This window comes from Xiphias gladius, chromosome 1 (assembly GCF_016859285.1).
Source record: "Xiphias gladius isolate SHS-SW01 ecotype Sanya breed wild chromosome 1, ASM1685928v1, whole genome shotgun sequence".
Lineage (NCBI taxonomy): Eukaryota > Metazoa > Chordata > Actinopteri > Istiophoriformes > Xiphiidae > Xiphias > Xiphias gladius.
The window spans coordinates 27620366-27642146 of NC_053400.1; the positions used below are offsets into that span (position 1 = coordinate 27620366).

The 21781-nt window shown below is 40.1% G+C and overlaps 2 protein-coding genes across 8 annotated transcripts in view; one reads left to right on the forward strand and one right to left on the reverse strand.

Annotated features, from left to right (window-relative positions):
- Nucleotides 1–5571, reverse strand: part of coro2ba (coronin, actin binding protein, 2Ba) — a 46635-nt gene extending 41064 nt beyond the window's left edge. For 2 of the 6 annotated variants that reach the window (XM_040136055.1, XM_040136097.1), the window contains exons 1-3: nt 5391–5571; nt 5120–5229; nt 3472–3586 (exon numbers count right to left, since the gene is read on the reverse strand). In XM_040136055.1, the coding sequence (XP_039991989.1) occupies nt 3472–3486 (15 nt within the window). In that variant the 5' untranslated portion in view covers nt 3487–3586; nt 5120–5229; nt 5391–5571. The remainder of the gene's footprint in view (nt 1–3471; nt 3587–5119; nt 5230–5390) is intronic. The other 4 variants (XM_040136088.1, XM_040136072.1, XM_040136080.1 and 1 more) reach the window with 4 other exon arrangements.
- A 153-nt stretch (nt 5572–5724) lies between these two features.
- Nucleotides 5725–21781, forward strand: part of itga11a (integrin, alpha 11a) — a 66643-nt gene continuing 50586 nt past the window's right edge. Inside the window, exons 1-2 of one of the 2 annotated variants that reach the window (XM_040136893.1) lie at nt 5725–5792; nt 9777–9832. The gene's annotated coding sequence lies outside the window, so the exon portion shown is untranslated. Of the gene's footprint in view, nt 5793–5986; nt 6116–9776; nt 9833–21781 lie in introns of those variants that run through there. The other variant, XM_040136921.1, reaches the window with a different exon arrangement.

The following is a 21781-nucleotide window of genomic DNA, read 5'->3' on the forward strand; positions in this document are numbered from 1 at the left end:
AAAGAGCTAATGGTCCCGTCTCACATAGGACTCAGACCAGTAGAGTCAGGTTTGAAAGCAAAGGCAGTGGATTTAAACACACAATTTTCTATTATGTCAGCATTTTGTGAGAGAAGTGAATGATAGTTTATTTTTCTGTTTGTTGATCTGTCTATCAAAGTAAATACCTTTCAGAGAATATTAGCCGCTATACGTCTCAGATATATATCAGGACTAACAGCATCCTAGACTGGCAACTTCTACCACCTGTATATGCACATAGGTTTCGATTCACCACCACTGTGATAATTAATCTTGTTAGTAAAGTTTGAACATAAGTACGTCTGCTTTGGAAAATTGATCCTGGATGCTCTTGTTCAGGGATGAACAATAGCCAATATATGTTAATGCTTTATAGCTACCATATCTTGATCTGTAAAAATGTCAGAATCTGTTGTAAGATTAAACTCACATCAAAAATCTCATGGACCACCACCACTGTGAGGTTTTCCTGATGATCAGGATGTAATTTGTTTTTTTTGTTTTTCACCGAACGTCCCGATACGATTGTACACTGAAATTATTTTGTGAACATTTTTTTTATTTAAGCATGCAACAACACATGCACCTCATCATGCATATGCTTAGACCTTAAAATGTCCCCAAGTCCCAATTTGGTGAAGTATTAGTAACAGTAGAGTAGTGTCTCCAAATCCAATGGGTGAGGCATATAGCAGCCCGCACAACAGTCAGTATTGCAGTGGTTTGCAGACACTTGTTGCTTGCTTGACATTTGCCTTTTTGTCATAAAATACATGACCTTATTTCTAAATGTGACATAACTTTAAATTTGGTTATGTATTGACATTTTATTTCTCCCTTTGTCTCACTTAACGGATTTTTGACATAAATTTGTTAGAGTAAAGTAGTTTGTTTGAGTAAAATAGTAGCTTATAACTTACCAGTTTAGAGCACAGACACTTCACATAAGAGCTTTATTTGACAACCCTTCTACTGAGCTTTTAGTTAATCAGGTATGCAGATGATGAGGAGACAATCTGAGTTGCAGCTACTCCTCCTCTATATGCACTAATGTGCTTAATTCTGCGTTTAGTTGACATATTGGTGCTCATAGGCCACACACAAACAATATACGTGTATCATGGCTAATTTAAAGGGATGACTCTCGTGCTTATTCTACATCCGTAAAGGCCTATGTCCCCGTTGCAAATCAGTGTACGGGTAAGAGCTCAGGCCAGACAATGCAAATCTTGGTGTGGTACTAAGTATGCATTGCAGGGACTGTCTCTCTAGAATATCGTCAGTCTGTATCTGTGTGCTGAGGGGTAGAATGCTGTTTAGCCCCGTCAGCATAGAAGCTCTTGTCCTGTATCCCTCCCAAGGTGACTTGTGTGCTGCTGGCAGGCAGAGCTGTGAAAACGGCTCCCTAGACTCTCTCTCCCTGCTTCTCCCACACACCCATTATCTTTTAGATACGACTGGGTAATGTGCTCTCATACCTTTTTTTGTGCAAGGATGTCAAAGCACGTCTTTTTGTCACCCTTTTTTATTTCTTCTTCACCCCTTCCTCCTCACCTCATTTCCATAATTGCAGTTTGGAACCCATTTGTAAGCATAGGCAAAAAAAAAAAAATCATGGGTATATCCATGAAAATGTTCTACCATGCCTTTGGCCTTGTCTACAGTCAGATTTAGGCTTTGGCTCAAAGCCAGCACACGAGTACCTGACCTTTTCCTCTTTCAGTTCTCATAGTGGAGAATATCCACCTACACAGCTGCACACTCCTCCCACACAATGTCTCGCACACACAGGCAGAAAAAATTGTTCTTTGAGAGCCACTGTCTGTGAATTTGTGTGGTTTTGTGCGAGAGATCTCAGGCCAGAAATACAAACTACACCATTCCGTATTAACAGAACTTTTATGTGAAACTTGCAGGTGCGTGAACATAAGTGTGAGTAAATAGGCCATTGTCCAGTTATACACTAGGTCATCTATTTTAGTCCAGGTTAATTCTCTACATGGGAGTAGGCGTGCTAATTTCCCCCCTCTGTCTCTCTCTGTCTCGTCCTGTTTCTCTGTCTGTCGCTGTCTCTCTCTCTCTCTCTCTCGTCCTCTCTCTGTTAATTGATTAAGAGGATTCAACTGGCTGCTGCAGCCTTAAGCACAAACTGCGACCACCAATGCGCACTTGGCTTCACATAAACACTCGCCCAATCGGTGAGTACTTTAAGATCAGCTTGAGACTGCTAATGCACAGACGCGCATGCACGCGCACACACACGCACACACACACACACACACACACACACACACACACACACACACACACACACACACACACACACACACACACACACACACACACACAGAGCACATTTCTTGTTGAGAGGACACTGCACTGACTTACAATCTATTCCCAGGAGTCTTGCCATAACCTTAAAAATATTGCTATTTGCCCAAGGATTACATTACCTTAATCTGAACATTAACCAAATACTAAGTCTTAACCATAAATTTAATGGTTTGCCTTTTACATCTAGATTTATTAATTTGATAGACGCTTTTGTCCAAAACGACGTACAAATGGGGTTTAATTTGAGCCAAACTAGATCAAGGAGAAGTCAAAATATGACAGAAGCACACTGACGCTATCGTAATCCAAAAATACTCAAGTTATGTTTTCTTGTGAAGTACTTACAAAACCACTTATGCTAGAATTTGTATATTGTAATGGTCTTTCTGTTAATTAGTCGTAGAAATCCCTATTTGTCATAGTCACAGTGGGGCTTTAGGAGATACATTTTACTCCCTGCAGCTGCTAGCAAACACAACACCCAGTCAGTATGGACCTGCTTATCAGCTCTGGTATTCTTATTGATAGGAATGGACAACACACAACCAAACCTGCCAAACATTATCTCCAAGAGTACATCTCTCAACGATCCTGCTCATACAGTATGATCACTGAGTTTGAAAGAGAGTCTTATAGAAATCTACAGCACCTGAAAGAAACGGTCTAGTATTAATATGCCAGGCCTGGCATTTGATTTCTTCTCTGAACACAAAATCTCATCTAAATAAAGTTTATATAGCTCCTACGCAAATAAAACAAACAAACAAAAAAAACTTCCTCATACCCAGAATGCCTGTAAAACACTGCCGATTACAGAATGCAATCACAGAATTTGAATGGCTTTATCATAACCAGACTGCATTTGTCATGGGAACACAGTCACACTAACACACATTAACACACATCCTCGAGCAGTAGCATCCTGACAACCCAGCTCAACGCAGCAACTCCACACAACTCAAAAACTCATCCTCGCTCCTCCACAGAAAAAAAAAAAAAAAAAAGCCACACACAAATGAGAATAATATCTGAAATGAGCTTCACGTTCATGTCTGGTTCCAACAGCCAATCACTAGTGACATCCTGAAAGTTGTCCCCCATCCAAAGTGGTCTTACCTTTGTGACAGTCATGCAGAATCAGTGGGTGAGGAGCAGGCCAGTGTCCCCCTTCAAGCAGACAGCAATGCCGCAGGAGTGGCAGCGTGATGAGGAGGAGAGGAGGGCAGCTCTGCTGAATATGCAGAGAGAGAGAGAGAGAGAGAGAAAGAGGAGGGGACAGACAGGTTAGTGTGTCTGGCTCACTAAGTACTGAGAGGGTGATTGCTGCTGCAGTGAAGTAATGGCTGGCAGTCGGCGAGCGGTTGGTTACTACAACAGGGAAAAGCTCCCCGCTAGGATACACCCCTCCCTCCTCCCTCACCAGCTGCAAACACGCAAACAGGCACACACACACACACACACACACACACAGACGGATGATGCACACAAAGTCTGGCTACCCTACTCTCTCTCTCTCTCTCTCTCTGTCTCGCAATATGATTAGTAATGGGCTAATACAGCTTATTGATGAGCAGTCAGGCAGGGCTGCAGGAGGAGGCGGGAGCATTGCTGCCTGGGACAGGAGGGGAGAGGACTGCAGAAACAGAGAGAGGGAGGGAGGGGAGTTGGATGCTGTGTCGCAGTCTGTTTCTCAGGCATGGAGCTAACTGCACGTCATATAAACTTGTGTGTGAGTGACACAGGCACTGATGGGAGGAGACAGGAACATTTTTGGAGTTTTGAACCAAGTTCAGTCAGAACTACACTGAATCTAGGTATTTGTACAAAACAATATAGAGACCTTGGCATTTACACACACAAGAATACACATATACAGAAGTTAAAAGTTGTACAGCTGAGGACACTGTTTGACTACATTTATCTCTTAACCCTTCACCCAATTCCTACATTTATCTATAACCTAACCTTAAACTAAAGCTATAGGAAAAATTTAAGATTAATGTTCCTCAACCTTCAGTGGAGTCAAAATGTGATGATATGATCATCTTGTTTCGTTATTTTACCAAATTCTGTGGTTTAAATCAATGCTTTAATAAAATTTTAATTCAAAACTAACAAAATCAGTTATTAAAAGGTTTAGTTTTTTTTGTTTGCGTGGAACACAATTAATTGCAGTGAAAAATAATGTTATTAATGTCATGACAATGACTTCAGCTCTTACCCTAAACTTTATTCCAGCGCAAACCGTTGTTGTGCACTTATCTTAAATTTAAATGCTTACGTAAGTTTTAAACCTAGATGAATCTCTCAAGGAAATATGTCGGTATGACATCTTCGTCTTGGGGTACTTTTATGTTTTTCTCTTCCCCGTAAGGACACAAGTATAGTAGCATAAAGGCACCCACCCACACTCGCAGAGTTACATTCAGAGTGACATCTTTGTCACACTAATTGTCTAAACAGAGGTATGATAGAGACAGGCTAGGATTCCAACTCAGTTATCGTGGCTTAACTTGCCATGGCTGTGTGAGACTCTTCTCTAGTGGCTGCACCGCCACAATACTGGCTTTGTTTTGTGCATCTACTTGTACATGCTCGTGTTTGTGTGTTTGTGTGTTTGCGCGCCCTCCAAGTGTCTGTACATGCTGCAGTAAAGGTCACAAAGACAGATAAAGACGGAGGAGTCCATACTGAATGACACGAATTATCCACTGCGGAAAGGTCATTATGGTTTTCTGTCTTATTCTGGTTTTATCAAACTCACCCATATTGTCATTCTGTCGTCACCTCGCTCCTCCATCTGAGTCTCTAGAAGTGTCATCTAGGGGCCCCACTCTAAGCATTTCCTGCTTAGAACAATAGTATTTCCCGGGTCTGTATGCATGTTACGGATGGGGAAAGAGAATAGCTTACAAGACTGTCTCTGAAATTGGGATAAGGTAGAACCCAGCTGTCCATTATTAAACATGCCTTGTTGCTAATAAAATCTCAAATAATATTATCATAGGTTGTACTTTATTATAAGAAACACATACCATGAGGGATTAATGTTTTTGTGCGCTAAAATAAATGAGTTACCAAGCTTAGAATCTAACATGTTCTGAGAGACTCAAGACCCAAAAGCAGAGGCAGGCAACAGTACAAAGTAGCGGCAGACAGAATCGAACTCAAGCAGGCAGGTATGGAAACTAAGGTCTTGAGAGGTTGGCAACGAGCACAAAGACAATCTGACAACCAGAGAGTGGAAACAGGGAGGTATACATACAGAGGGGATTATTAGATAAACGGGAACAGGTGTGTGTGTGTTGGGGCAGAGCGACCAGCAGGTTGGAAACCAGGCAGAGGGGGAGTGGCCAGGTCTGAAAGGACCTGAGAGTTGGTGGCGATGGAAACACGGAACTGGCAGAGACACTAGGTGGAAAGTGAGAACCATGACGGTATAACCTTTTTCTAAAAAAGCATTTTCGTTAAATCCCCAAGAGGTTTGGTATTTCAGCCCATTTTAAATAAAGAGAACGTAAGTAAATGAGTCATGATCTAGTGTGAAACGAAGATGTTGGGCCACAGCACTGACTCACTGAACTTCAATTCTTCAGGATGTTGGAAGTATGTAATCTTTCCATTTTACACCTGGAAAACTGTGTGCGAGGAGCAGACATCATCCACTGGGTGGTGGTGGCAAATAGGGGACCCGTAGACCTGGAGGAGCTACCACGTCGCACATGTTCCACCACATGTCTGCATGCAAAGAAAAATGGAGGTGGGAGGGGGGAACATCTTTAACAAAAAATATTCATAGTGAAAGTCAATGTCCACAGACGTCAACACCACTCATTTTGATAAATGGAACAACAAACAACAGCTGTCACTGTCTGGTTTAGCTGTATTCTTTACTTCCATGATTCCTCTCTGTTCCAGTGAATTATAGCAAACCTGTTTTTCATTAAGAACGTAATTTCCTTGTTGTTTACTGTTCTGACTCTCTAACAGCTTTTAACTTGGGGGAAATCCACCATATTTAGCAATTTGCTGTCCTCTTGTGGTAAAATTATATTATTACCTCCAAGTTGACTCATACAGTATATTGCCAAAGACTTTTGGAAGACTTAATGACTTCTTTTTCAGCAAGGCCTGTAAACTAACACGTTTAAATGATCTTTAGTTGTGAATTTTTATAATTACCAGGCAATGTGCCGTAAGTTTCTATTCCACACAATAAAGAGATAAAACAAAATCACCCCTGTATGGAACCCAGGCAGAGCGTAGTGGGGCTCATAGTAAAGAACCCATAAAAGTCTGTCATCATTCCATTAATTTATTTTATTTCTTTCAAATAAAAGAATGTAAGTGTAAGTTTCATGAAAACCAACACTGTGAGGTCAACAATCAAAGAAAGACCAATGTCAAGTCATTCAACAAGCAGACAGTAGAAAATCCAACCTTGGCCGTTTTTCTGAGGTATTCGCTACTGTGCGTCTCTATCAATTTAGATAGATAACTTTGGAAGGCAAACAAGATTTATAAAACAATTTATGCACATTGAGGCATCTGTGCTGATGAATGAAATGATAAAATAAATGAGCAGTAAGATGCCCCGTAAACATTCTTTTGGATATAAAATTATTAGAGGCAGAGTATTTGCTTAGTGGAAAAATACAGCCCTGTCTGTGCCAATTCCTTTTTATTGGTGTAGTTGTAACTTTGAATAATCGTAAGATCAGCAGGAATGGCCCATGAAAGATCAATGCAAGCAAAATTTACCTTTTTAAGACGTTTTACAATATTTAATGCTGTTTTAAAGACATTTCCAGTTCTTCTAGGCGTCGGGAGCAAAAAAATATTTTCTTTCACAATAATGATGAAGATTTTTGACCGTTTTTGTTTGCAACCAAAGACAATCTTCTTCAAACTAAGTTGGTGACCAGAAGCAGGTTTGAAGTTGAAACTTGTTATATTGGCCAGCCTTGATATCTTTTTTTTGTTTTGTTTGGGTCCAGCCAGATTTTTAAAAAAAATCTTCACACAACCTTGCAATATCTTTAAAACAGAGGTAAGTGTTGTAAAAACACAAGTGGATTTTTATGACTTATTTATCTTTGCTAAGTTCTCTGACTTGGTTGTTAACCATCAATGCAAAAGTCTGAATGCAAAAACACTAATTACAAGACAAACACAAAATAAGGCTATAAATAGGGAAATAGATGTCACATCAATCAATCATTAGCTGCCAATAACCAAACTATCATATGACAGGATTTCTTAAATCAGGTTACGGGAAAAGACATTGTTATTTTTTGTTCAAGAATATTGATTCCTCAAAAATTATAGAAGAATGATATTGTATATAATTGCACTGCATCTAGGAAAGTTACAGTTGTATGCAAAAGTTTGGTCGCCACAGAGCAGATCATTTGTTGATTTTTGAAGTAAAAAGAAGTAACTACAACCCCTGCAGCAAACAGACTGAAAGAAAGAGCCTTCAAATCTTAAAAAGTTAATGCACTGTTAGTTTTTAGTTCGTGAACTTAAAGTAATAAACAGTAATGGTGGCATGTGCAAAAGCTTGGGCACATGCCTTTAGGATACAATTTTAAATGACCAAAAGTTGTGCTACCAAAGTCAACAGAACCTTTTGTGAATTGGCTTTCAAATATTTGAGTTCTCATTCTAAGAGGGACGGGACGACCAACCCTCAAGACGTTAAATTAGGCTCAGCACAGGCTTAGCCAGAAGTTGCACTAATGGTCCGGTCATCTGGCCAATCGATATTTAGCTATGTATTTAGATTTATGAAGGTTATTTCTTGTTATCGCTCACCTCTCAGGCTGGTTTGGCAAACCATCCAGAACAACCAAGGGTCTAAAGGCTACAACTGAAACTCTGTAATTGTCTGTGTGTAATTGCTGTCAAAACAATACTGACTTTGTTTACATGATGATTTACTGCTTTCAAGACATTATCAACAAAGACTCTAATGGGTCCTAAACATCAGTGTTGTATGGAGCTTGATCATTTGCTGCATTTTCACATTTTTTTGTTCTCTCCAGCAGATGAAAGCCGGTTCGTGTCCACCCCCTCACAATGCATAGCTTGCACACATGTAGGGAAATACATACAGAAAAGCAGTACAAATGTAGAATTATCTATGGGCTGTGCCACTGGAAGCTTGTAAAACAGACCTATCGTTCTCCGTAAATACTTGAGGAATTATTCTTTCAGTTCTTCAGCCACTGCTGTGTCGGTTGTAATAGATCAGCGTGTGTGCTCTCCACAGCTGATAAACCCTGTAATTGCAGCACTTCCAGCGACAGTTTGCAGCACTATGATGTGCAGTTAGATGTCTAGAAACCTGAAACTTTGCCAGCAGGCCTCGCAGTTTCTAATATATTTGAACATGGATTCCCTTCATTGTTTTATTAATCCCGTTGACGCATCAGCGCTCACTGGAGTCCCTGATTACTCACTCTCCCACTAACTAGTGTGAGGCAGTGTTATCCTGTAATATAATGGGTCCACCTAGCAGATGACTGGTACAAAAGACAAAGCAGATGAATCTGATGTAACCGACCGACTGTGCCACTGTCTCAAGCTAACTACCCCTTACTGAAAGCTGGCAAGTATCTGCAAACAACTAGAAAAAAAAAATGGACACCTAGCTCACCTAGGGGCCCGTGTGCTTCGGCCCCCCAGCTGACTCACCATACAGAAACCAGATTATAATAACAGTCAATGGGGTGACTAATCTTGCGGACTAAAGGCTGCTTGCATAGGCAATTTAAAGACTGCAGGGTAAATATAATTTCATGGTTGAAGTGAAGCTGACGCATGGGGTTGAAACGTCTCATCCAGCATCTCAGAAACCGAAATGTACCAATATTCAGTGGTTAATGTTTCTGTTGACCACAATGGCTACAAATGTCCCACCTTAAATACCATAAGACAACAAAAAAAACATGTATTACCATCTGTAGCCTCAAATATAGCTAAAACTTCACAAATAAGGTTCTTAATCAACCAGGGGATACGTATGCTGACGTAGGCTGCAGTGTGGTCTTTTAATCCAGAGTCAGTGCATGCTCTCCTCAGCAGTTCTTAGAGCTGCCTTTGTGGGTTTATTAAACCCTGACTAGAAATCTGTAGGTCCACTGGTAAACTAGTAATGGGCATTGCAATAAATCCACAAAACACAACTTCCACAGCAAGCCCCCAACTGCTATTTTAAAACACCGAACCTTGCAATACATTAAAAATAATTACAATAAAAGACATCCTGGACTGAAGCGTATCCACAGGGGGCGCTGTCGCTCTGTGTCTTGAAACACTCACACACATGGTGCACATACATTACTCTTTTGCACAGTTACTAATTTCTGTATTTCTGCTTCCCTGTTTTTTGCTTTGCTGGCCATCTGAATGTACAGGGGGGGAGAGAGATAAGAATGATGGAGGAGAAAATAGACGAAGACTTACAGCGAAGGTATGTGGTCACATTTTAATCCAGTATATGGTGTTGCACCAAAACCAATTTAACCACCAGAATGGGCAAGTTCTTATTTATAGTAATGAGCAATTCACTCCATTACCCTAGCTCTCTCTCTCACTGTCTCCTTTGTACCCTGACTGAGCCCCCCCCCCCTTCGGATCCTCCAACACTGGCCCGCCGCATTTCCCCTCACAGAAATTGTTGCTCTAGTGGAACATTTAATGCACAGGGGCTCAAATTTCGGCTTCTCCAGTGCAAAGCGCAGAGTTCCAGCCAGCCACAGTCTGCACACAAACCGCTTTCTTCATCTGAAGCAAGGTGAAGAAGAGGAAGAAAAATTAGAGGGGAGGGGGGCAAGTAAGACTATGAAGTCAGGGAAGGAGGCAAGCAAAGCAGCTGATAGAGGTCGACAATTATAGGAAGTATGACAGCAAGCAGGAGTGAGAGCGATTGAGGTTGTGGTCAATCAGTCTTGTGTATTTCATAGAAGTGCACAATGCAGAGTCCTCACAAGTGTGTGCAACTTTGTGTGGGTGTCGCATAGCTCAAGCATGAGTAGACAGTTCCACAGGTTATTCCCTCAGCGTACAAATGTATCGCCCCAGTCTCGCCTTCTCTTCAGGTAGCTCCCCACCGGTTTCTAATTCATCCAAGTCTCCTCTCCAGCTACGTTCCCCTTCCCAGAGCCTCTCATATGCTCTATTTTTTCACCTGCCGGTCATTGGGGCAGATTTACGAAGTCCTCTGATGGAAAAAAGGCCCCCCTCCCTCCCAGTCCTCACCGGACTCTGAATCATGTCAGTGTCAAGGGACATGCCTCTGAAGCTGAACTAATAGATAATGCAATTAAGATGTTTTAAGGAGGGAGATATATCAGTGACTTAGGGTTCAGTGTTGCTACCATTTGGAAAAAGTCCCAAACTGAGTAACCAGACAGACATATACATTATTTCTTTATTTCTCTCTCTCTGTCACTGTGTATTTTTTTTTTCTTTTTCTCCCTTTCTCACACAATCACCACACACGGAGTCTGGAAAGCAACACACTTACATTAACTCATTGACAGCGGTACAAAGACTTGACATATGGTAGCGGTTAAGGAGACCTTTGCAATCCAATAGACTTCCAACAAAGAAAAAAATACTGGAAACATAGCACAGTACTTCTCATAAAATATAGACACCACTGGAGTAAAAGATAACTTTTGCCCCATATGCTTTGTCAATATTCTTCCATTATATGGCATTGCTCTAGACAGAAAATTAAAACTGCTAACTTGCTCTTGTTCGCTCATTTTCTCTTTACTATAGCCAAAGGCTATAAATTTGACTCTCATAAAAGTCAAAAAACAAGAGGAAAACACATTCAAAACTTGAATATGAGTACGAAGTGCCTTTTGCGTTCATTTGGTTTTCATTAGGGGACAAGTCGAAGGGTACCACACTTGCACTTGATACATTTCTGACTTGTTTCTTTATATTTTATGGCTTTGGAGTGCCATAAGGTTCCTGAGGTAGGTATAGTGTATAAACAGTATTTCACAGATAATTCAGTTATTAAAAGACCTTTCGTGGAATAGAAAGACCTCAGTTATTAAAAGATTGTAAAGACCTTCAACTTAGACAAAAAAGTATTTTGTTTTCGTAATGACCCATGGTTAATGACTCACTGAAAATGTAATCATCCCTCTGCATGATGACTTCAGAGATAACACCCTTACAGATTCAAATATTACCATCTTTATTAAGAAAACCATAATTTTTATTAAAAATCATCACAGTCCCATTTAAATCCATCCAGTCTTACCTCGATTAGTACAAAAACAAAGAAATTATGGAACTTTTTTGGTCTTTTTTTTTTTTTTCTTCTAACCCAGGTCATCTGAGTAAGTTGTGTCGATCATCTGTTGAGATGATAATATAACAAAAACAAAAGTGGTGTGGACGTGGTTGTGTGGTCCTCCTATCTCAAAAGCAGCAAGGACAGACAGTCTAGCTCCTAGTCCAGGACTAAGTCCAACGCTCTTTCTTCAATTAGTCAGCTCCCGTAGCTGCTTACACAGCTTGTTGGCCAGTCTGAAGTTTTCACTCCCAGGCTTAGCACTAACCGGCTATGGCTTATCATGAAAGCCGTGGAATGCTATTGAACCTTCTGCAGAAGTCTGCAACCCTTCCAGCGTACCGCCAAGAGCGAAAACCAAATTGCTTGAATCATGTTTGCCTACACTTGAGAGTCAAAAAGTCAAGTCATTTGCTAGAAGGCCCTAAAATGTCCACTGAAACACACTGTCTGCTAATGTCTGGCAGTACGAGAAATACTTCTGCGTGGTTCAGAAATTAAAAATATCTCTGTGATCTTTAAAAACTGTTGGATTTGTCACGATTTTGTACATTTGTGTCTGGTCTTTGACTACTTCTGTTTTCGGTTCTATTATTGCATTGTTTACATCTGAGAAATTGCTTGAATACCTAACTGCAAGGGATTGATTGCATTCCAACTTTCCTCTTGATTGTGTTTGATTGAGCTGGTAATCAAACTTGGAACGCACGCAATGTCTGATTAGTGCCAGCCGCCTACAACCAGTGGCATATGTCTACCACATGGAACAAGCGACACAGTGTTGTTCAATCTGGGCATTTGCCTTGATTCATTATGACATTAAGAAATTTGGATGCAATTTCCTCACAACAGAGGTATTGGATCATATTAAAAGCTCTTGGGAAGATTAAAACATACCACAACGATATTACACATCAAAAACAAGACAAACGATGTGACATCTATTTCCCTATATCAAAAACTTGCTTCAGACAGTCTACTCCTTAAATACATCATTGTGTGCATTTTTGTTATTTGTTCATTCTGATTTGATATTTTCAGAAGAATACTGTATTGGCATGCTTTTTCAAGAATTTGAGATTCGATGAGCTGATGGCTGAAATAAATATTTCCAATAGTTGATGTAAGGCTTGTTGTAAGGTGTAATGCTTGCTCTAGGCTGACAAATAAGACGCAACTCTAACGTTGACCAATATCCATGATGCCTTTTTATAAAAGCCCGAGAAAATTAGTGTGTTTTGTCGCTGATACGACAACATCCCATCCGCAATTCCGCTTCGCCTTATCAGGACGTAGGACGTACCTCTTCAATGCTTCATCACGTAGCAGCTAATACCTCATATGCACAGTCACATCTGTGTGGAAACAGCTGGTGTTAGGAACAAGTATTTGAAGCTGTGAGAGAGAATACAACCACACTAATTAGGTGAGAGGCCTGTATTTCTTTCTGGCTTGAAGGCCAAAAACAATAATTTTACTGTCTAATTCTCTGTGTTCATGTGTGTTCATGCTCTGTGAAGTGTTTGAAGGAGGCCAACTCATTTCGCACCTGAGTTCTGTTTCTCTGAAAAGAGAGGCACAGAGGCTGTTTAAGCTGTAAGTGATGTGAAAAAGCGACGTTCTCAAGATGGGAGATAAAAAAGCAGAGGGAGCACTGTGTGAAGCTGGAGCCATGTTTGTAACCAGAAGTCTTCAGGTACAAAATGGACTCATAAAGTGTGTAATTTAACAGGGGGTTCCGGCTGTCCACATCCACAGGGGGCATATTTACATGCGCTTAGCAGAGGGAAGAGGCTCAGTGTGCAGGGACCCTGAGCAGCTCTGGACCCTGTGTCGGTAATCGTGCTGTCCTCCTACAGTACATCACAGAGCAGCAGGGGTTGTTTGAAAAGGTTTAAAAGTCTGCTTCGGTATTCCGGCGAAACATCTCATTCCTGGGCACAAGCTGTTTGGCAGAGTAAAACTGGGACACCAGCCAGCTGCCTCGGTGGTTTTTGGTCAAGGTAGCTGCATATTTTTCCCCATGGCCCGTCTTTCAGACTTTGTTGTGGAGGATATATGATGTTCATTATATGTTTATTGTAGTGTGTCTGGTATAATTGGCAAGGCTGTGGTTTGTGTCTGTGACAGTGTGAGTCTGTATGTACTGTGGAGCCCAGCAAATGTTCTATACTTCAGGTACCACCCAGGACATTACGTCCTAATCATATAATATATTCTGAGCCATTTCAAATGTCCCTAAAGGTGGTGCAGTTTAAGAAACGTTTAATTTTTTGCTGTATTTGTGAGTATAAACAAAACTCTCCCAGAGCTTTATATCATGGCAGTAAGATATGCATTTTTTCCAGTGTAGTCCACTCCACCGTGATTAATATTGGTGAGAAAATCCTTTTAATGGTTCGGTGATTTATTGTACGTAAGTCTAAACCAGTCCATTATCTTCCCATATTTGTAATAAGGTGCAAAGAATTGATTTGTAGTGAGATTATAAGACATACACAAGGACAACACTATGCTCGACCATTAGCATCTTGAACCTCTCCAAATCCAAATCTGACCAAATTCATTTCAAGTCAACACATGATCCATTGACGATAGTAAACTACAGCCAAGACTCCCTAATTTGTCACACATCCTTTTGTCCTATATGGGATAGCATACTTACCAGTATTACATCAAAGCCTGTTCTCAGTGTACAGTCATAGTCTGCATTTACTGAGAATCTAAAATCCAAATTTAGCATAATTGTTTTGTCTTTTTTTCTTTTTAATCTTTCTTTTTATACAACACTCATCTGTTCATGTAAGCCACAGTGGTATGCAGTCTGTGCTGGATTCAATCTGGGATTTGTGCTCATGTAATGTTATAATAGATGACACTTGTACATTGAATTTGTTCCATAAACATGTGGTCACCAGAGACACCAATAACATTCCTGATTTATTTCACATTTTTCTATCATGTATCACTCAAGCCTGTCAGTAGCACAGTGTGATGTTTTAGCCACTGGGTAGCTGCATTCAGTGGTGGTAATATTATTTTCCCCACCCAGATTTATTCTGCCGGTCTTGGGACCCGGCAGGCCTCCAGTTACAAGCCTGCTCCTCAAATCTTTAGGGCATTGCTGCCCACATTCACACATTCATATTTACATTTCAAATTTCCCCCCGGTGTCCCGGGGCCTCTGACTATGGATGCTTAGGCTGACCTAAGGGCAAAGCCCCTGGTGGCGATAGGCCTCTGGCACCAGACCTACAGGCTCGGTCAGCTATCCATCCCCATTGACACATGCCAGTAATGTTAACTTCACATTATATATAACAAAAACTCTCGGCCCTTTTAAATTGTTGTCGAACCAGAATGAGTTAACTATATCATCTTGGAAAAAATGTTTGCCTAGAGTACGCTGCTGTAAACTGTAATGTGGTATTTTAATATGATCATGTAATCATATTATTTATTATCTAGTATCACAAATATCTCTTACTTGCACAGAGAACAGTTAAAATTTATGCTGAGGTAATCACATTTCCCTTTCTTTTTTTTTTTAAAAACCTCAACCTAAGCGATGAATGCAAGTTGTGCTCCCTGAGAGGCTCCCACGCTAATCTTGGCAGTTGCTTTTAAACACGATGTACAGCACAAACTAAACTGGATTAGCACCCATTTAAGGGCAGACATCTCCTGCTTGCCAAAGTCAATAGTTCTTTGAAAAATACAAACATAGTTAGGGAAACTGAATCTGTCCTCTCATGAACAAATGAACGACCAAGGGTGGTACAAAAATAAACAGAAAGTTTAAACTCTCATTGGAACAGTAGCTGCCAGGGTGTAAAACAACAGAAAATATTGTCACACACAGTGTTCCTTTTGGAAACGCCACACCACAAGTTGTGTTGCATTGACCATTGATGTGTTTTCATAAGGATTGCGTTTTAAAAAGTCTGCAAGAGGGACTTAACTTGGTGTTTGAGTGGTCAACGTGCAACAGATAATTGCGTATAAGCTTTCTGAAACCTAATAATTACTAGCAGAAAATTGTAGACAGTTTGGTTTTCCATTTAGATCCAAGAGGAGAAAAAAGCCTAGTACAATTTTTCCATCTGTCTCCAAATGAATGCAAATGCAAACTCAATGAAACAGAAGTGTTCATCGTGGGAGTGTGTGTTCTCCCATGATGAAGACATGACGGAGGCACAAGTTTATGTTAGACCACAGGACAGTATGACCTAAGCCTCTGTATCTGTATCTGTATGTACTTTTTTGTGTGTATGTCCTGGAAAGTAACACAACTACATGAGTGTGGCCTGCATGAAAGCTGATTGTATATTATATGTTGATGACTGTCTCACACTCAGAACTATATAGCATCCATTATTACGGAGCAGACTGGGAAAAAAATCCTTAAGGACATATAGCACATACCACGTTCATGGAAATAATTTCATAGGGGCAGCAAGGATTCATGTTTAAGCTGGGTGTTGAGAGACATGGCTCTGCCCTAAATCTGGATGTGTGAGCTTTGCATCGTTCCGTTGTCGTCCATCTTGTGGCATGTGGCTTTAGTTTCCACATTAGTCTATTTCCCACTATTGCTACTGGCACAACTCAACCTGCACAACGCTTTACCAGAGATCTGGAAAAGTAAAAATGACTCACTTGAGCTCAGACAGAAACATTTACTTCTCTCATTCTCTGTATGTGGCTCTTTAATATGTTCATTTTTACTATATATTGGGTTTTTCCATAGGCATTAAACTACTAATTAGATTGTATCAGTTACTGAATAATTCACTCAGTAAGACAGAGCTGAACTGTGCTAGGGATGTAAGTTCAGATGAATATTGAAAAACTATTTCTTTGAACCACTGGTAGATTGATAATTACTATTATGATTGTTTCCCTCTCAAACTCTTAAACTGATTTGGTCCCCCATCACAAACAAATCTCACAAACAGTGAGCAAGGTCCTCTGAGAGTGATTGATTTACAACCCCAGACAAACTGTGTATACTTTAACCAAAGTTTTTGTTCATCAACTGTAGTGTCAACAGGATAAGTACCATGGTACTTATTTGGGTTTTGGAAACCAATGGACTTTTAATGTCCAACTGAGAAGAAAAAATAAAGTATTTGTAATTGACAGGAAAGATAAACATGTAGTATTGGATTTTTTTTGGCTGGACTGCAAGAGCCAGGTCAGCCTTATAAACGTGCATGTCTGTGAGTGAGTGAGTGATTGAGTTAGTGAGTGATTGAGTTAGTGAGTGATAAAGTTACACCATTGGTCAGCCGAATGCCATGTGACTTAGTGAAGTTGCACTGTCGGTCAGCCGGCCGAGTGTTGGAGTTTCCCCATTGGACGTTGCTCTTTCAAAATGAATTGGCGCAAATAGCTTCTACTGTGTCGTCAGGGGGTCGTTTATAAGCTGTGTTGTTAACTTAGCGCCTAGCGCTAGATTTTCTGACTATTCATACCCCTTTAGCAAGTTTTCTTCACAAAAGCACCTAGCAACAAATCTAGCTACCTTTTCAACAAACGTTATCTACTTTCCATAGAAAAGAGTTGCCAGTATTGCCCTGCAAGGTCAGGCTTTCCTTCCACAGGCACACCTCTCTATGTGTTTCATTCTATTGACCGCACAACAGCTGACACAGACGTGAATGAGCGTCTTACTTTCTCTCTGAGTGATAATTTTACAAGTAAATATAGCTAAAATCACAGCACAGCCAGTCTTTAACCCGTATGTAGGGTGATTTTGTCACGCGACATTGCGGTTATAGAATCAGGATTTTAGCAGTGCAGAGCAGCTGCCTGGAAATGGCTTGGAAGTGACTGCTGGTTAACATGTGGTCTTAATGGGCTGCATTTCAGTCACTATTTCATACTTATTCTGTTTTCTGACAATAGAACCAGAAAAGCATGTAAATGAGAATAGCTATATTGGGAATTCAGCTGTATTAAATTAGTGTATATGTGAGCACAGAGAGTAGGAGCAAACAGATAAAGGCTATGAATTGTACCATTCTATTTGTGACAAGTCTATTGTACTTGTTTATGGTAACTTCCTCCCTTCTTTCTAATGCATCTCGGGACAGGCCTCAGGTCTCCATGACCCTGAATTAGGCAAAGAAAACGAACGATGGAAGAACAGAATGGTTGGTCAGGTGCCCATTTTTTCAGCCAGCTCTGCTTATTTACCCCAAAATTATTTCAAGAAAAAATTATGCCCAGCATATAACTCTGTATTTCCGATTTGCAGTTCCCAAAGATACCGCAGTGACTTGCACAGAATGATATGTGGGATGTATTACACATTTCCACTTGGGCTATGTGGCTAGACAGTCTTTGAAGCCTGAAACGATAGATCTCAGGTTGAGTTTACATTTATGATAGACAGTTTATTCTTTAGAAAACATTCACAGAACAAATAAAGATCAACCAAAGCAAAGATTATTTCAGTTTAACAAAAACACACACACACACACACACACACACACACACACACACACACACACACACACACACACACACACACACACACACACACACACACACACACACACACACAGAGGGAGAGAGAGAGAGAAAGAGGGCCTCACTGTGTTTATTTACTCATCACAGTATAATCTTGCTTACAGGTAGAGTATACACATCACTTTCCTACAACAGAGGACTCTTCTTAAGCCACATGCATTCTCATAATATACAGTACCAACAAGAAAGGCCTCAAGAAAAACAAAACAAAACAGTCTGCACTTTCTACGGTCTTTTTTAAATTTCTGCATGGCGCACTAAAAACCACTGAATTCCTCCCGGCATGCATTCTGTCACTCAAGCTGTCCTCATCCAAATCCACTCACATTGCTTTGAATTGTACTGCTTTGACACTGGTTGTCCATCTCCTCTCATTCCAGAGAGATGATTTAATACATTTGGTGAAACAAAAGACAGGGGTTTAAATCTTTAAACCATAATTAATATAATCTTGAATACAGTTTGACACTGTATATTTTTAATTGTAGGACCGTATGTTTATCTAACAATTGCAGAACTGGAAATTAACAAGGCAGATTTACTCAAATACATAATTTAAGTACAAAATATGAATTACCTGAGTAAACTCATTTTGGACAACTTTTATTAACTTATATTATATAACAACTTATATTTTTCCTTCAAAACATTTCAAAGGGGAAAATCATTCTCATAACATTCCCACCTTTATCAAAAAAATGTTGATTGTATTATAACAGATTTAATGCTTAACCATGTATATAGTTAAATGTTGTTCCACTTTTGCCATGTAGAACACGAAAGTGCAATAACTTACATTAACACTCTGAAAGGTCTCATTCTGCATAATGGTTATTCCTAGTTCCGATATTGTAATTACATTTTATTTATTTAAGTAACATGTTGAAAGCAGGACCTTTACTTGCAGCAGAATATTTTGGTATTTTTGCTTAAATGACAGACCTGACTCTCTCTAATATTTGTCCAACTGGCCTGTTTTCCATTAAAGTTAGTGAAAATATATGTACATCAGATATATAATTACATCAGAATACAGAAATGTTAACCAGTGATTTTAGACTGACCGTTCCATTTTGGGTTTTTTCTATGTGGATAATAGATGGAGACTTATTTGGTTCATATATCACAGTAATGCTTGACAGAGAGCTCTGAAGAGCTTCCTGCACATGACCCCCCAACACTTTTCTCCCGGTTAATGCTTTATGCAGGGCTACATGCTGGAACTGTGCAGTAATCTCTCCCTGCCGTCCTCACAGCAGATGCTTACACGGCCAAAAACGAGCTGCTGAGCTGAGTAACATGTTTCAAACTCTCCTTGGAGGACTTTGAATGTGTTCTCTATTACTATGAAAACCATTCATTGTTTCATCCTGCCCCCGCATTACTTAGCTGTGATTTTTGGAAAGTAACATCTCCACAGGCAATAGGCTTCATCATGAACAGCTGAATGTTTGAAGAACGATTTCCAAGAAGTGTCTCGGACAGTGACAGAGAACTTCTGACAACAGGATATGGTACTATGGACATTAAGACTGCATATGACATGTTCAGCATCAGTAGAAAGTGGAAGCTTCGCAGCCAGATCTGAGGGTCCGCCCTCCCAGTTGGTTCATCGTTGTGAGGCAAAGAGTTGTTGTTTTTTGATGCTTTAGATCTGCACTTTTGAGGACATCCTTCCCCTGAGACAGAGAGCGATATGAAAGAGAAGCCGAGACGATAGAGATATGGCTTTCTCAATTCACAACAAAAAGGAAAAGCCTTTGTGTCTGCTTGGCTTCAGATCGACTTACAGCATAATTTCTGGTACTTTTAGGGCTAGTGATAGTAATGCCTTTACCTCTAAGGGGTTTTCATAGACATCACTGTTTGAATTTGTGTCTGTTGAGAAAAAATGTAATTATATTCATATTTTTCTATGGCTAAAACTGGAGACTGCATTTGTTTAGTTTCGCATTTTAATTAAATGTAAGTTGATGAAATAGTAACAATGGATTAATGTAAAATTATGTTTTTTCAGCTTCCTTGAGGTTGAAAACATAAGGAGCTTGTATTTAAGTGAAGAATTTTGTGTCTTGACTTTTTAAAGTGCAACTTCAGAGGCTCTACTCAGTGAATAATATAATTGCAGAAACGCTTGATTAAATTGGAAAACATTTGAGAAAAAAGTCCAATTTAAATAGCTTGGCCCCCTCAAAAACCTGCATCATTCAAATCTTACCTTAGGTGTTGAAGTGGTGCTTAAGTAAGGATGCTTCAAAAAGAAAAATTATTGAATCTAAAAGCCCCAGAGACTAAGCTTGGGAGTCTCAAACTTGACAACATTATAATAGGTGGTTGATGGTGGGTCTCAACATGAGGCACGCACCCAGCCTGAACTCTGATGGGGGTCGGCTATTTGTTTCTTTACGTCTGATCCCAGAAGACTCGCCCTGTGTCTGGCCAAAGCTCCTGTTCTAGCCTGAGGAGACAGCCATATATCGCACACAAACAGATAATCCTGGGGTGATTGAGGTAATTGCTTGCAGTTGTGGTATGGTGTTGGAGAGGGCCCTGAAAAGGTGATGTATGGGCAGCTCCTGTTCAGTATTGATTTCAGGCTTTACCTCACAGTGGGACTCTGTATGGCTTATATGGTCTGGAGGAAGGAAAAAGAATAGGAACTCAAAACCTAACTTTTCACACTGTGTTTAGTTTGACTCCGGTTCCCCTAACCCTAGTCCCCCCCATACTGACAGTGAGCTAAATATCTACACGGCAATTTTGGTTAGCAGCGAAGCATTGGGGAGACCCCCCCCAACCCCCCGTCTTGAAACATTGCCAAAAAGAGCCCAACTCCTTAACTGCACTGGCACACTGCCTTCATTCAGAGCACCAGACCTTAAATTTAATTGTAGGTTCCTCTCTGATCTGTCATTTGCCTTACAAGCTGACAGTGGGAAATTCTTGAGCTATGATTTGGTACCCACAGTACTGAATGAAACAATTTTTGTTATGAAACTTTTCATGTTTATGGAGAACTTCTTTTTATGTTATTATGACTGCCAAACCCCTATAAGGTCTCAATTTCCTGTCCAGTTTGGGAGTTTTTTATTCCGGTAGAGTTTGATGGGCAAGGAAGGCTGCCTTTTAAAATGTTTCTTTTTTTGTATTGTCTTGTTAGTCTGCTTGAGGAAATTAATGTATGCTCATGATGTAACCTGATATACCCTGTAGACTTACTTCTGCTTTAAGGCAATATAATGTCAGCAGGAAGCACAACAGAATGCCAGTGTCATGTTGATGTTTTTATAGTTTGGGACGGAGGAAAAGTCCTAATGTGAAATGCAAACATTTGTACTGTACACAGTAACTTATTTCAAGAACGCTGATCATTGATATTTACATGAGCAGTGCTGTGGGGAAATTATCGGGCACCAGCAGTAGGCACAGGGCATAATTTCCTGACTTGAAAGAAGCAAAGGGGCCTGCTGTCTACCCAGGAGAAAGAGGAAAAAAAACCAATGAGCTTTTAAGCACCCTTAATGAAAGCAAGTCTTGATTCTTTTTTATTTTTTTAAATGCTCGGTT